Consider the following 15609-nt stretch of genomic DNA (forward strand, 5'->3'; position numbering starts at 1 on the left):
CCAGGAGTCCTGCTTTTCTCCGCCCCTCCCCGCTCCCCACCCCACAATCCCCAGCGAGTGATCCAGCCCCAAATGTCAACAGTTTGAACCTGGGCTAAATGGACCGGAGAGACCAGAGTTGGCCAGAGAGCCCTAATTTTATCCTGTGAGCCCAGGGGAACCAGGGAAGGGTTTGGGATGGGGCAGAGTGGTGACCACTCAGATGCCCAACCTGAGGAGGCACAGGGTCAGTGGGTCTCTCCTTTCCTCCCCCTCCACAGATAAATGACCTGCGTTCCCAGAAGACACCCATCGAGAGCTTGTTCATCGAGGCCACAGAGAAGTTCAGGAGCAACCTCAAGACCATGTACTCAGTCCCTGTATGTGTGACCCCAGCCCCAGGGCGGGCCTGGCAATCACCCAGCCTTCCCAGGACGCACCTTGCCCCCACCCCCACCCCCATCAGTCTGTCCAGGGGAGTCACACCTTCCGTCCTTGCAGAACGGGAAGATCCACGTCGGCTATAAGGACCTGATGGAGAACTACCAGATTGTTGTGAGCAACCTGGCAGCCGAGCGCGGCGAGAAGGACCCCAACCTGGTCCTCAACCTCTTCCAGTCCCTGCTGGACGAGTTCACCCGTGGGCATAGCAAGAATGATTTCGAGCTGCCCAAGGTTGGTGGTGCCACTCTGAGTATAAGCAGGTTCCCAGCATGGTGTGGGGGGGCAGCTGAGGAAAGGGTTACCCCAGGGGCCCACACAGACCTGCCTTGTGCTCCCTCACAGCAAAGCAAAGCTCAGAAGAAGAAACGGAAGCAGGAACGAGCTGTAAGTATGAGTGTGCACACTCGTGTGTGTGCGTGTGTGTGTGTGTGTGTGCGCGCGCAGGTGAGCGTGTGTTTTCCCGCCCGGTCCTAAAGAAACCAGCTGTGAGTGAGTAGCCCCTGGCCCTGAGATGCTGCTCAGCACCCTCCTCGGTCCCCAGGTCCAGCAGCACAATGGGCACGTGTTCGCCAGCTACCAGGTGAGCATCCCGCAGTCGTGCGAGCAGTGCCTCTCCTACATCTGGCTCATGGACAAGGCCCTGATCTGCAGCGGTGAGTGTCCCAGAACTCCAGCCCTCCCCATCCCCCTGTACTGTACCCCTGACCCCTCCACCACGCCCCCAACCCTCCACCAAACCCCTGATTACCCATTATAACCCATGGTAACCCCTGACCCTCCACCAAATCTCAACTACCCCTGTACCTCCTGACCCCCTCGGTACTCTCTCACCCCTCACAGTGCCCCTAACTCTGCCACCATGTTCCCAACCCCTTGCTGAGCACCAGGGCCTTCCCCCCAGCCACATCTCACCCACTCCACCCCCCGCCAGAGCAGGTCCCCCTGTGTCCCACCTCTGGGCCTTTGTGCACACACCTGAGCTGCTGGCCCCTCCCACATGTTCCAGGGGAAGCCAGTCAGTCCCCACCAGCAGACCCTCGGTCAGGTGGACAGGAGCAACCAAGCACTTGCATTTTCCTGGGACCAGCCAGGCCTGGCTTTCTTTTCCACACAGGGTCTCCTCCTCTCCCTCTGGGCCATGTGAGAGCAGTTCTCCCTCCCATACCTGCCATCAATACCTCAGCAGCTGTCACTGTGCTGAGATGAGGATGCACCCCGGTGCCACCTACTGTTTATTGTAGCTGATTTCTTTTTTCCATGCATGACATTCCCCTGGTGTTTGGTGTGGTTGGGAGAAACAAAAGCAACATCACTCATACCACTATCACAGGCCAAATCCTAGGGGCTACCCCCTGGCAGGACTGAGGCGTAGGCCCCTAAGCCCTTGCTCCTGTCTCACTGGTCAGGCTGGCTCTGAGGACCACCAGCTACGAACACCTGCCAACACGGCCCCCTGGTCTGGGAACCAGGGCAGAGATTTGTGTGGTGCAAGTTTAGAATTCAGTTGGCCGGTCCCTGTCCCCTTGGCCATTGGGACGGGCAGCCACGGGAACCTGGGGTCCCTAATGCTCCGCCTGTGACCACCCTCCCCCCGCCCTGCCCCACCATGACCTCCTAGTGTGCAAGATGACCTGCCACAAGAAGTGCATGCACAAGATTCAGACCTACTGCTCCTATCCATGTGGGAGGAAGGTGAGCCCATCGCGGCCGGGAGCTGTGCAAAACAACACTAGGTCAGGCCCAGGTGCCCCCAACCAGGCACATCCGGTTCTGCCTGAGCCCCTAAGGCAGGGGCCAGGCTTGTGTGACATCTCAGACCTGGCCCTGCTCTTCCCTTCCCTGGGTGGTGGAGGGAATCCCCCTCACTGTGCCCACGAGGAAGGTGGGGTCCTGAGCACTGGGCGGAGGCAGGAGCTGGGGCTGACGGCTCTGAGAGGACCATGGGTGCTCCTCATAGGGAGTCCCTGCCCCCTGGTCCTTGATCTGACCTCTGCAGCCTGCAATGGGGAAGGAGGGACAGAGGGGTGGAGCCACAGAGGAGGCTGAGGGCAGCCAGGGAGGACAGCTAACCCAGGCTTCACCCCCGACCCCGGGATTGCAGAGCGAGCCGGGGACCGAGCCGGGCCACTTCGGCGTGTGCGTGGACAGCTTAACCAGTGACAAGGCTTCGGTGCCCATCGTACTGGAGAAGCTTCTGGAACACGTGGAGATGCACGGCCTATACACCGAGGGCCTCTACCGCAAGTCAGGCGCCGCCAACCGCACGCGGGAGCTCCGGCAAGCGCTGCAGACAGGTGGGTGCTACGGCAGGTGGGACCTGCGCGCAGGCAGGGCTCCTGCCTGCACTGTGCTCACCGGCCCTGCCCACCCTTCCCTCAGACCCCTCGACAGTCAAGCTGGATAACTTCCCCATCCACGCCATCACCGGGGTGCTCAAGCAGTGGCTGAGGGAGCTGCCCGAACCCCTCATGACCTTCGCCCAGTATGGCGACTTCCTCCGAGCTGTGGGTGAGTCCTGTGGTGGTGGCAAGGGCAGGCAGGTGGTTGATATCGGGGTCGTAGGCATGAGCACCCTGTGGCCAGCCAGGGAGGCGGGACCACCCAGTCACAGCTAAGAAACCAAGGCCTGGGGTGGGACCCAGACCGTCTGTGGCCCTGCATTCTTGCCCCACACAGTGGAGGCTCTCCTGTCCCCACGGTGTGTGGAGGTGGAGCCTGTGGGGAGCTGATACCTTGGCCTTCCTAGAGCTGCCAGAGAAGCAGGAGCAACTGGCCGCCATCTATGCCGTCCTGGAGCACCTGCCGGAAGCCAATCACAACTCCTTGGAGCGGCTCATCTTCCACCTGGTCAAGCAAGTGCCCGCTGCCACTCTCAGTGGGATGGGGGGTCCCTGCAGGAGGCCCCACTGCCCACTCCTGGCGCGTGTTCTCTGCTGGTTCTGCACCAGGACGTGGGTCCATGTTGAGGGTCTGGGGGGATCCCCCGGCCACCCCCCCTAACTGCCGCTCGCTGCGCAGGGTGGCCCTGCTCGAGGACGTGAACCGCATGTCGCCCAGTGCACTGGCCATCATCTTTGCACCCTGCCTCCTGCGCTGCCCTGACAACTCAGACCCGCTGACCAGCATGAAGGACGTCCTTAAGATCACCACGTGAGTGCCGGGCCAGCCCCACCCCCACACACACTCTGGGTGGCCATGCCAGGGACCCTTCCGGGTTCTTTTGAGGCTGAAGACTATGAAGGAGGGGAAGACCTCACCCCTCATCCCAGGGTGAGGGACAGACATGCAGCCAATGTACTCCCCTCCGGCAGCAGAGAGCTGGTAGCAGACAGAAGCGCTGGTCTCCAGGTTTCTCCTTTCCCCTGAGCCTTCTGCAAAATTCTCCAGAAATTCCTCAAAAGGCCCTGGCTGGCTTGGCTCAGTAGATAGAGTGTCGGCCTGAGGACTGAAGGGTCCCGGGTTCAATTCCAGTCAAGGGCACAGGCCCGGGTTGCGGGTTTGATCCCCAGTAGGGGGCGTGCAGGAGGCAGCCAATCAATAATTCTCTCTCATCGTTGATGTTTCTCTCTCTCTCTTCCTCTCCCTTCCTCTCTGAAATCAATAAAAATATATTTTTTAAAAAAAATTTTTTTTAGCCGAAACCGGTTTGGCTCAGTGGATAGAGCATCGGCCTGCGGACTGAAGGGTCCCAGGTTTGATTCCGGTCAAGGGCATGTACCTTGGTTGCGGGCACATCCCCCGTGGGAAGTGTGCAGAAGGCAGCTGATCGATGTTTCTCTCTCATCGATGTTTCTAACTCTCTATCTCTCTCCCTTCCTCTCTGTAAAAAATCAATAAAATATCTTTAAAAAAAAAATTTTTTTTTTAAATGTTCCTCAGAAGATCGTCAGACATCAGTCACTAAGGGGACATAGTGTAGGTGACTTGAGAAAACAAGAACCTGTCACTGTAGGTGGTTTCATGGGGCAAACACGCCAAGAAGGCCTAACAGTGCAGCCCAAGGCCACACTTGTCACAACGACTGAAAGGTGACGGGCAGGCAGTGGGAACAGAGGGGCCTGGCTGGCCCGACAGGTTTGCTTCCAGCCTCTTCTAGCACCGTCTGTGCTCCTTTCTTCCTTTGTGCTCTGGTGACGGGAAAATGAGTGTGACTGGTCGTCCATCCAGGCCGAGTGCCCTCCGTGCTGAATACTCCAGGTGGAGTCCCTCAGTACTGACCGCTCCAGGCTGGCCCTGACTACTGAGCAGATGAACTGCTGGTTACAGTGCATGTTCTGGAGCCCTGGGGGCCAGCTGCCTGCAGGCCTTAGGACAAGTTGCCCAGCCTCCCTGCACTTCATACTAGTACTTCTCTGTGAAATGCGATAATCCCCACCCTGCCCCGTGACTGAGGAGTCGGTTCACTCCGACCCTCTGCGTACTTCTTCCTTCGACAAGGAGGCGTGTTGAGGTGGAAACTCAGGCTCAGAGAGGTGGAGTGAGTCGTCCAGGGTCACCCAGCCAGTCAGCTGGGGTCAAGATGGCAGCTGCAGCCATATCCCTGGCCCTGCCTGGTCTCCGGATGGGTCTCTGCCTTGGCCATGGTGCCATCTCCAGCCAACACCTCCCTGGATACCAGGTCCCCCGGCCAGCCATCCCTGGCACCGTATCTGAGTCACCCTCTCCATGGGCCTTCGTCACAGGTGCGTAGAGATGCTGATCAAAGAACAGATGAGGAAGTACAAGGTGAAGATGGATGAGATCAGTCAGCTGGAGGCCGCCGAGAGCATTGCCTTCCGCAGGCTCTCGCTCCTGCGACAGAACACTGTGAGCACTTTGTGTGGTGGGGTCCTCCGTGGGGATGTGGTTGGAATGTGGCCTGGGTGGGAGTGGCCCTGTGAGCAGGGCTTGGGTGTCAGGGCGGGGTCTCACTTCCCTTACCACCAACACCCCTGCCACAGGCAGCTTGGTCCAGGGCCAATTCCTACCTCAACCAAATGACTACTGCCCTGTCCTCTTTGCCGACTGCCCCTCTCAGGGCAGTGGGAGACCGTCACCCACTTGGTGGTGTTACATCCTCCAGCCCCGGTCCTTGCTGACTTGGGCCCCCCCATAGGGGACTGATCCCACAGAAGTGGCCCCAGAGTGGGGGTTGGGAGGGATTTAAAAGGGCAGGTCCTGAGCTTCCATGGGAGGACATGCCCTTGTCCCCGTGGACCATAACAGAACTGGTGTCTTCGTCGTGGTCCCATGTGGTCACCCTCTGTTCATCTCTCCCCCCAGCCATGGCCTCTCAAATTGGGGTTTTCGTCTCCCTATGAGGGGGTCCTGGTATGTACACAATTGGTGGGCCCACCCTGCATGTCTTCAGTGTAGTGCATGCTGGGGTTCCCCTCTGCCCCCAGGGTCCTCGTAGGGTAGGCCCAGCATGTCCTAACCTCTGGAACTGCATGCTGGGGGAGGCCTGTTGCCTGTTGACCACCTGTGTTGAGGACAACTAACCAGCTGTGCCAGGGCCACTTGGTTAAGAGTGGTTCCTGGAGAAGCCTCACTAAGCCCAGCCAGCCAGCCACAGCAGAACTAACCACCCCTCGAGCTGTGCACGCCACCCTCTCTCCACCCATAAGCACTGACCCCACCCGCCTGGAGGGGCCGCCAAACCTGCTGCTTCTCTGTTGCAGAACAAGAGCCCCACAGCCCGGGGAAGCAGCAGCGGCCCAGAGGAGCTAGGGGTGCTGCCAGAGGAGGAGGCAGCCGGCCACGATGAGGACGAGGACCGGGAGAAGGAGATCCTCATCGAGCGGATCCAGTCCATCAAGGAGGAGAAGCAAGTGTCCCTCCATCCCCTTCCCGCCCTCGTCTGCACCATCCAGCCCCATCCACCAGTCCCTCCACTATGCACTCTGGAGCCAATGGGCCAGGCTCAGTCCTGCCGCCCAGGACCCACCTCATGGAGTAAAACACAGCCTGGAGCTCTGTTTAAATTCCTTCTTTACCACAGGGAACCATGGTGCCCACTGGGAGAGAAAGGGCAACAGGGATGATGTTCAGACTTTGTCTTGAAGGTGGCCTTAGCTGGGGTGACTGATTAATTTGTGTCCAGTTGAGATGTGAGTGTGAAATTGTGCCAGGAGAACAGATGTGACCCAGGGCAGCTGGCCACCCTAGTCTTACAGAGTAGGGCGCTCCAGGCAGAGGGAACAACACGTGCAAAGTCCTAAGGCAGGAGCTCCTCGCTTGCTCAGTCCTGGGCCAGGTGCCCGGCTTCCCTCAACAGCCCGACACCTTCTTCCTGTGAGCTTTGCGGGGCCGGGGCATTTGGGGCCGGGTATGCTTTGGGGTGGGGCGTTCTGGAGGCAGGGAGTCCCGTCCAGGACCAGGATGTCCTGCTCTGTCCATACTGTCCTGGCACTTTCCATGGGGTGGTCTGTCACTATGGGAACAGCCTGGGACCTGGGACCCCTCTCGTTCCCAGGGAGGATATCACCTACCGGCTGCCAGAGCTGGACCCTCGGGGCTCTGACGAGGAGAACCTGGACTCGGAGACTTCGGCCAGCACCGAGAGTCTATTGGAAGAGCGGGCCGGGCGGGGGACCTCGGAAGGTCAGTATTAAGGTAGCGTCTGCTTTTTTCCTCCCATGTCCACCCCTGGCAGGCCCCCGGGCAAGGGTCTGTCTGCCAGCCTGAAGCTGCAGTAACCCTGCCATCTGTCTCTCAAAAGGACTCCCCGTACCTGCTCTCCCCTGCCCCAGTGCACCTGCCCTGAGCCCCCTCCCCGAGGTGGCCGCCTCTCCAAGACGAAGGCCGTCGTCCTTCATGACGGTCAGAGTGAAGACTCCCCGGCGGACCCCCATCATGCCCACAGCCAACATCAAGCTCCCCCCTGGCCTGCCCTCCTACCTCCCTGGTCAGGCACCAGGTGCCCAGGAGGCTGCCATGCTAGTGAGGCGCCGAGAGACACCTGCCCGACGCCCGGACCAAATACATTCTGTGTATATCACACCGGGCACACACCTGCCTGTGCAAGGCACTCAGGAGCCCCTGGACAAGGATGACCAGCCACCTGGGGCCAAACGGAGGTACTCAGACCCCCCGACCTACTGCCTGCCCCCCACCTCAGGCCAGGCCAATGGCTGAAGGCCCGCAGTACCAGAGTCAGAACATCTGAGGACAGCCGTGTGCCGGAGCGCCAGCATTCGGCTCTCCGTGAAGGATCTGGAATGAAAAGCTCCAAGAGCAATGTGAGGTGGGCACTGGCTCCAACTGCAGAGTCCAGCAGGGAGAGGCCGGCCGGGGCTGAGCCCCGGTTTCACACAGATGTGCCGCCGAGAGCCCCAAATCCTGGCAGGCAGCCTGGCCTCTCCCACCCCGTTTTGTACGTTTTGTACGGTTTTACAGTTAACTGTTACCTTGTGCGTGGTTTACATAACTTTAAACTGTAACAGCCTTAACAGAAGACCAAACTGTTTTTTATATGTGTATGTACAAACTTTTGTATTAACGCCCTGCCTCGCCTTTATAACCTGGACACGGACTTCAGAGCAAAACCCACATGACCACCTCACCTTGAAGGCTCAGGCCCACAGTGAGGACGGCTTGGACCAGGGGTTTGGACAATTGGGGCACCTGACTGTCCCCAGTCTGTCTGGGTCTCATCCTCGGGCCTGGCCAGCAGTCATCAGCCCCCGTGCATTCAAAGAAGCAATGGAGCTTTCCATGGTGATCCAGGCTGTTGGCTGGAGTGAGGACATGAGGTGGGGGGCAGCCTTCACCTGGGGTACCACAGACCTCACATCCAGGGTGACTCAAATGTGGTCATCACTCTGTCCACTGTTCCCTGAGTGGAGGAGGCCACCCTTGGCACTGCCTGCCCCATGTGGCAGAACAGGAACTCAGGACTGCTCAAGGGCGAGGAGGGCGAGGCCTGAGTTTGCACATCCCTGGGAACAGCCTGGGGACCTCCAGAGCGGGGCTCCTGTCTCTCAGGCTCCTCTCACTCCCTGGACACCTGGACAGATGGCCCTGGGTCTGGGACTAGAGGTGTCCTACAAACCATGTGAAATAAAGAAAAGGTGTCTGAGGTGTTTGATGTGATACCTGCTCTGGGTGGGAGGAGCATGGGGCAGCAGGGTTGTGGTCTCCTCTGGAAGGACCTGCCTTGCTCCTGCAGCAAACACTGCTGTCACTGCTGTTGGAATTGCACACGTATCCATCCCTGGGGGGGTTGGGCCTGCTGGAGGCTCATGCATATTGATCCAGAAACCAGAGGGAGCAGGGAGTACCTGGAGCTACATTCAGTGAGAAGAGCCTGCTGTCCTGGGAGCCAACTCTTGTCACCCTCTTGCAGCCTAACCCCAGCCAGAGCCATCCACCCTGAGGGCCTCACAGAGCCAGGAACAACGTCCCCACACACAAGCTCCCAGGCTGCAAACGGGGGCAGTTGTGGGAGCTGGCTGGCAGGTGGGGGCAGTGAAGACTGCACATGTTAGTTAGGGAATTGTCCAAAGTCACACGCTGGGATGGGGCATGGCTGGGATTCAAAACCTACCGCCTCTGGAGCAGCTGTCGCCCGCGGACCACTGCTCTAGAGTGTCCCTTTAACCGTCCGGGGCTTGGTTTCATCCGTTGTATCCTTTGAGGACACCAGGCCTACTGGTGTGATGGGAACACGGGTGACCTGGGGGTTGGGAAGATAAAACGTTTGCACTCCAGGGTTGTCCCTGTGCAGCCTCCATCTTCATTCACTCTGTCTGCTCAGGATAAGCCTTGGCTCCCTGGGGGGCCGGGGCGCTAGGACTGGGTTCTTTCCATGGGGGTCTGAGCCTTAGGGGTGACCCAGCCCCATCTCACTCCAAGGGCTAACCTGTGTCCCCCTTGAAGCGACACCGTCCCACTGCCCACTTCCCCAGAAAGGGCTGGAGGGTTGAGTCAGAGTCGGGGTTGGGAACGAGGTGCTCGTAACCACGTAAGTTCGGATGGGAACCCAACCCATGGATTCCGAAGTCCAAGGCCTTAACCTCTTCCCTCCTCCCCTTCCCGTGTGGGAAGAACCCAGCCAGGAGTGAGTGTGGTGAGGAATTTTGAAGGGGGGGGGGAGGCAGTGATCAGGTTGCACGTGCGCCTGATACCGAAGGACCTACGTGGTCCTCAACCTTTCGTTAGGGGTTGAGATGGCCACGACGAAAGCTGGCGGTCCGGCCCTGAGTAAATATGGACCCGGTGGCCTCTCCAGGAAACAAGACGCTACTCCCGCCCTAAAGCTGGGACTGCGAAAGAGAGGGGCACGCCCACCCGGAAGGAGGTCAAATGAAGGCACTTCCGCCCTCAAGAGGGCGCGGGCGGAAGGGGCGGGTATCTCCGGCGGAAGGGGCGGTACCGCCGGTCGGTGATGGCCGCGTCCAGGCTGGAGCTGAACCTGGTGCGGCTGCTGTGCCGCTGCGAGGCGATGGCAGCAGAGAAGCGGGACCCGGACGAATGGCGTCTAGAGAAGGTGGGGGCCCTGCATTGCCGCTTAGAGCTCGACTCCCTTAGGGAGGTGCCCGGGGCTACAGCCGGACCCCGCCCCCCACCAGCCGCCCTGGCCACTCGCTTCGTCCACCCTCGTCCCTGGGGCTCAGCTGGTCCCCGCCTCCTCGACATGGGCCCCTTCCGTTTTCCAGCCCCTAACCCCTCCTTGGCTCTGCCCGCTTCGAGCAAGATGGGGAGGAAGGGGGGTGCAGGCTGACACCCACTTGTTCTCCCCAGTACGTGGGAGCCCTCGAGGACATGCTGCAGGCCCTGAAAGCCCAGACGAGGTGAGTGCAGACGGCCAGAAGGTTCATATCGGAGGGTAGAGGCCGCGGGGGGCGGGAGGCAGGTGCAGTAGGGGGCCCCGAGGCTCCAGTCCTTGCTGGGGACCTTTCTCTGAACTGGGGACAGCGGACAGGTTTTCTTTTTCTGCATCTCGCCATCCAGCAAACCGGTCTGTGAAGTGATCAATGAATATTCCCGCAAGGTGGACTTTCTGAAGGGGATGCTGCAGGCGGAGAAGCTGGTGAGCACAGGCACCTCTTCCGCGGCCTTCTCAGCCCTCAGCAGGCTCTACGAGTCCTCAGGACCTGTTCCTGTTGTGACGCCTCCTCCCTCTCCTGTAGACGTCCTCCTCCGAGAAGGCACTAGCCAACCAGTTCCTGGCCCCCGGCCGAGTGCCCACCACGGCCAGGGAGCGGGTGCCCGCCACCAAGACGGTCCATCTGCAGTCACGGGCACGGTACACCAGCGAGATGCGGAGTGAGCTGCTGGGCATGGTAGGGCACCCTCCCTGGTCCTTGGGAACCCTTCTGTCAGATACAGGGACCCTAAGGGCCTCTGCCCTGGGCCATGAAACAAGGCTTCCCACCAGAGGGGCATTCTGGTCAGGGTTTTGCTAGAGGAAGAGGAATTTGTTTGGTACGTGGCAAAGGGTGCCCATGTCTGGTTAAGCCACAGAGTTGGCTCCTGGCTTGCCACCTGCCACAGATAGACAAGATTTTTCCATCTGTAAAATAGGATGACAGATCCCTTTCTGAGAACTTTCCATAGATCAGCTAAATCATTCAAAATATGAGCTGCTGTCATTATTAATAGTTGAGGAAACTGAGGGTCAGAGGTTGTGGGACTTGCCCGGGGCCCTGACTAAGGATACAGAGGTTCTGAGAGCAGAAAGGACAGGTTTGGGGGCCTGACAAGGTAGATGACCTCCTGCCTGTCCCTTTTTCCCACAGGACTCTGCTGGAGGTGAGTGGCCTTGAGCAGAACAGGACTCAAGTCCCAACTGCCTGGGACATAACATGTGACCTTGCTGCTCCCCATCCCTTGTGCCTCATCTGGCTCCCACAGGGTCCTCCACAGCCCAGGGAATGTCCTTGGGGGCATTACCACGTCATGTCTGGAGAGGACAGCTGGGACAGAGGAAGTGGTCCCCAGAGGAAACCAGAGGGAGGGACCTGGGGCCAGGGGAAGCCCAGATGGGGGTGAGGAAAACATCCCAGACAAAAGGGCATTTGAGCTAGAGCTTTGAGGAGTGATCAGGAGCCTGCTGGACAGCAGGCAAGTTGGGAAAGGGCCTGTGTGTAGCAGACCCATCCCAGGTAATGGTCAAGAAACCAGATGCAGAGAACCAATCCTCTCCTCCTTTCTGCTTGGCCTGTTCCTCTTCCAGATCCCAAGCTGGATGTGAGGAAGAGAATGTGAGTGTCCTCAGCCCTTGGGCAGCACGGGGGGGTGGGGGGGGTGCTGGACAAATCTTGGACCACTGAGGAGCCACCACAAGCGTCTAAATCACCCATCAGACGCCACTTCTGGGAATGCTTTACCCAGAAGCCAAAGCAAAGAAGGGGAAACAGTCCCAAGTGGGGCAGTGGCTACAGCCATAACCCCTGGGTTCCCTGGGAACATGTTTGTCTCTTCTCCTGTCTACCTGCCCACCCGTGTGTGAGGTCAGTGGGGTGGCAGGTCCCAGGCCCAGGGATGAGAAGCAGTCGGCAGCCGAGCTAGACCTCGTCCTGCAGCAGCACCAGAACCTCCAGGAGAAGCTGGCAGAAGAAATGCTAGGCCTGGCCCGGAGCCTTAAGACCAACACACTGGCCGCCCAGAGTGTCATCAAGAAGGACAACCAGGTGTGAGGACTGTGGGAACTGCGGCTTCTGCCCTGGGACATCAGAGAAGGTTTCCCAGTAGAGGGGCATTGTGGCTGGGACTTGGCTGGATAAATGCAAATTTGGTAGCAGACAAGATTCCCAGCTGAGGAACCAGCGCCCGCCCGCCAGGGCCAAGAGGTGCTGGCTTGCCCCAGGGCAGTAGGGAGAGTCCACACTCCACCCCAGTCCTCTTTATACTCTCACCCGTAGACCCTGTCACACTCACTCAAGATGGCTGACCAGAACCTGGAGAAGCTGAAGACAGAATCAGAACGGCTGGAGCAGCACACACAGAAATCCGTCAACTGGCTGCTTTGGGCAATGCTTATCATTGTCTGCTTCATTTTCATCAGCATGATCCTCTTCATCCGAATCATGCCCAAACTCAAATAAAGACCCGCCTGGCCCAAGCTGGTTAGGCTCAGTGGAAAGAGCATCGGCCTGCAGACTGAAGGGTCCCGGGTTTGATTCCGGTCAAGGGCACATGCCGGGGTTGCAGGCTCAATCCCCGAGTAGGGGGCGTGCAGGAGGCAGGCAGCTGATCAATGATTCTCTCATCATTGATGTTTCTCTCTCTCCCTCTCCCTTCCTCTCTGAAATCAATAAAAATAAATTTAAAAGTAAAAAGACCCGGACTGACCCACTCTTTCTGTCCTCTGTCTGCCCTCCACCCCTCTCCAGAGGTACTCTTTGGGGTGGACAAGATGGGAAGGCCCTTGGAGGCCCCCGAGAGCCACAAAGACTACATGAGCAGAGGGGGGAGAAGATTAGGCTGGGGACAGGGATAGTGACTCAGCAACCCCCCTACTTTCCCCTGGACAAGGTGGGAGCCCCCCTCCCATCCCTTCCCCCAGTCTCAGAGCCAACTAACAATGCCTTCAGCCCTGTGGAGTCAGGAGGGTGGGGAAGGAATGGGGCCATGCCTAGAGGAGGGGGCATCAGTGCTAGGCCTTCCTTGCAATTGAAGGTGATAATTTAGGGACAGCGCTCAGCACAGCCTAAGCTCTCAGGACACTGCAGGTGCTTCACACAGTCATTCAGCAAACAGGAGGGTTCATGGAGACCCTGCCCTGCCTGGGCTATAGTCTGATCATTTCAGATGAGAACTGGAGGGCACTGGAGTTGGGATCATGAGTGGGAGTCCAGGGTAGCAGTGGTCCTGGCCTCTGCCCACCCCCATTTCAGACTTTGAGGGCAAAGCCTGTAAGGATGGTGACCAGGGCAGCTCAGTAAGGAAGGGTGGACAGGTGACAGCTGCACAGAAAGTGTCTGTTTCAGACACTTGGGCACATGAGCAGGCACTGTGGGACACACGTGGAGGTGCCCACGTGGACCTCCACTGACACGGATGCAAAACCACCAGATAGAGCTTTACAGAAGCTCTAGTGGCAGCTTTTTAAAAATAGATCATAGCCGTAACCGGTTTGGCTCAGTGGATAGAGCGTCAGCCTGAGGACTGAAAGGTCCCGGGTTCAATTCCGGTCAAGGGCATGTACCTGGGTTGCGGGCACATCTCCAGTAGGGAGTGTGCAGGAGGCAGCTGATCGATGTTTCTCTCTCATCGATGTTTCTAACTCTCTATCTCTCTCCCTTCCTCTCTGTAAAAAATCAATAAAATATATTTTTAAAAAAAAAATAGATCATAAAAAGGAGCCCTAGCTGGTTGGCTCAGTAGTGGATAGATCAGCCTGAGGACTGCAGGGTCCCAGGTTTGATTCCAGTCAAGGGCACATGCCTGGGTTGCAGGCTCAATCCCCAGTAGGGGGAGTGATGATTCTCTCTCATCATTGATGTTTCTCTCTCTCCCTCTCCCTTCCTCTCTGAAATCAATATATATATATTTAAAGGAGACTCGTGCCTGAGCCCCAGGAGTGGTTCGGTATTAGGGAGCCTGTCAATAGCCACATGAATGCATCAGGAAACAACCAGAGTAAACGGTGAAATGGTGCTTTGCACTGCTGCTGCACAGTATACAAAAGAGTATACAAAATAAGGAAGAGAGATCTTTCCCCCTCATTGAATTGCAAAACCTCAAGGCAAAGGCAGCATTGAGTTTAATGAGCAAATAATGAAAGTCGTGCCATCAAGGTGAGGTGGGGATGCCCACGGCCCACCCACCTCCCCCAATGATTTAACATGGTCAGGAGGTGTTCAATGCAACTGGACAAGAAAATACACGAGACTGGAACACTAGAAAAGAGGCAAAATATTTACAGATGATATGACTATATGAAAGACAAAGGCTATCTTTTATTTTTACTTATTTAATTCTTATTGAATTAATTGGAGTGACATTGGTTTCAGGGGTACAATTCTATAATACATCATCTGTATACTGTATTGTGTTCACCACCCCAAGTCAAGGCTCCTTCCATCACCATTTATTTATTTTTTTACTATGTTTTTATTAATTTTAGAGAAAGGATGGGAGAGAGAGAAAAACATCAATGTGAGAGAAATATTGATCAACTGCCTCCTGCTTGCCCCCTACTTGGGATTAAGCCCACAACCCAGGCATGTGCCCTGACTGGGAATTGAACCCTTGACCTTTTGGTGCCTGGGGTAATGCTTAACCAACTGAGCCACAATGGCCAGGGCTCCTTCCATCACCATTTTAAAAAGCTATTTTAATAAGAGAATTCAATAAACAAGGGATTTAATGAATATTTAAATTAGTTTCCTAGAGTGGGTGGAGGTGGAAGAGGGTATGGCAGGGATAAATGGTGATGGGGAAGAAATAAAATAAATGAAAAAAATAATAAATGTGTTTCCTATGTGCAAAAAAAGCTGCAAAATATATTGAAAGATTCCACTTTATAATAGCATCAAAGAAGATACACTACCTGGTTAAACTAACTTCCCTGATAGAGGAAGAGCTACTAAAAAATCAACAGGACAAAAAAGATTTGCAGAAAATAAGAAAAGAAATACAATTTCTAAATTTTTTCACTTACCAGATTAAGCGAGGTTTAAAACTGAAAATACATTTGCAGAAAACCGTGGTAACATCAGGGTGGCAAAGGTTTGGGGAAACCAGTGTTTCACTGTTGGTTATATCAACAGCACAACCCCATCGAAAAACAACTTGACAGTATCTTTCCAAATGAAAATACAGAGGTCTCTTTGCCTTGCAGGGGCAATTCCACTTCCTCCCATATGTGGCCAAAGGAATTTGCACGTGAATATTTTTTGCAGTATTGTCTGTAGTGAGGAAAATATTTATATTTGTTTGTCATTGAAATAGGATCGCCCCAGGAGACACAACGAAGTGCTGCTTCTGAGCGGATGAGACATTCACTTTTGCCCTATGCATCTTTTCTATTGTTTGAACTTTATAAATATGCCGCTATTTAGAGAATGTTTTTTAAAATATAATTTCTTTGTAAATAGATGGGTGCAAGTTCGCCAAAGCCACCAGTTTTCAGACGAGTAAACTGAGGCTCAGAGAGGGTGACTCACCGCCCCAAACACACGGCAGGTTGGGGTCCTCCTAGGACTGGAACTAGAGTCAATCAAGGCAGTGAGTCCGCTTCCCGCGTCGCCAGGCCCC

At 56.4% G+C, this 15609-nt stretch overlaps 2 protein-coding genes across 4 annotated transcripts in view; both read left to right on the forward strand.

The window, feature by feature from the left end:
* The window catches only part of MYO9B (myosin IXB), an 85808-nt gene extending 77324 nt beyond the window's left edge, over positions 1-8484 (forward strand). For 2 of the 3 annotated variants that reach the window (XM_014538271.1, XM_014538274.1), the window contains 14 exons: positions 261-359; positions 481-654; positions 766-807; positions 965-1076; positions 2042-2115; positions 2525-2717; positions 2803-2931; positions 3170-3275; positions 3442-3573; positions 5106-5229; positions 5686-5733; positions 6084-6229; positions 6878-7005; positions 7124-8484. In XM_014538271.1, the coding sequence (XP_014393757.1) occupies positions 261-359; positions 481-654; positions 766-807; positions 965-1076; positions 2042-2115; positions 2525-2717; positions 2803-2931; positions 3170-3275; positions 3442-3573; positions 5106-5229; positions 5686-5733; positions 6084-6229; positions 6878-7005; positions 7124-7539 (1923 nt within the window). In that variant the 3' untranslated portion in view covers positions 7540-8484. Of the gene's footprint in view, positions 1-260; positions 360-480; positions 655-765; positions 808-964; positions 1077-2041; positions 2116-2524; positions 2718-2802; positions 2932-3169; positions 3276-3441; positions 3574-5105; positions 5230-5685; positions 5734-6083; positions 6230-6877; positions 7018-7123 lie in introns of all 3 variants that reach the window. The other variant, XM_014538279.1, reaches the window with a different exon arrangement.
* Positions 8485-9741: 1257 nt separating this feature from the next.
* USE1 (unconventional SNARE in the ER 1 homolog (S. cerevisiae)) lies at positions 9742-12544 on the forward strand. Its single transcript, XM_005856691.2, has 8 exons — positions 9742-9892; positions 10147-10196; positions 10357-10435; positions 10536-10688; positions 11145-11157; positions 11582-11609; positions 11864-12038; positions 12270-12544. Exons 1-8 carry the CDS (start codon positions 9791-9793, stop codon positions 12450-12452), a joined length of 783 nt encoding a protein of 260 aa, XP_005856753.1. The 5' UTR covers positions 9742-9790; the 3' UTR covers positions 12453-12544.
* The last annotated feature ends 3065 nt before the right edge of the window (positions 12545-15609 follow it).

This window comes from Myotis brandtii, unplaced genomic scaffold (assembly GCF_000412655.1).
Source record: "Myotis brandtii unplaced genomic scaffold, ASM41265v1 scaffold1040, whole genome shotgun sequence".
Lineage (NCBI taxonomy): Eukaryota > Metazoa > Chordata > Mammalia > Chiroptera > Vespertilionidae > Myotis > Myotis brandtii.

What these genes read in the sequence shown, in the direction of transcription:
- USE1 (XM_005856691.2), top strand. Translation starts at nt 9,791, where the DNA reads ATGGCCGCGTCCAGGCTGGAGCTGAACCTGGTGCGGCTGCTGTGCCGC. An exon ending in ACGAATGGCGTCTAGAGAAG is followed by an intron (nt 9,893 to 10,146) that starts GTGGGGGCCCTG and finishes TGTTCTCCCCAG; the next exon opens with TACGTGGGAGCCCTCGAGGA. An exon ending in GCCCTGAAAGCCCAGACGAG is followed by an intron (nt 10,197 to 10,356) that starts GTGAGTGCAGAC and finishes CTCGCCATCCAG; the next exon opens with CAAACCGGTCTGTGAAGTGA.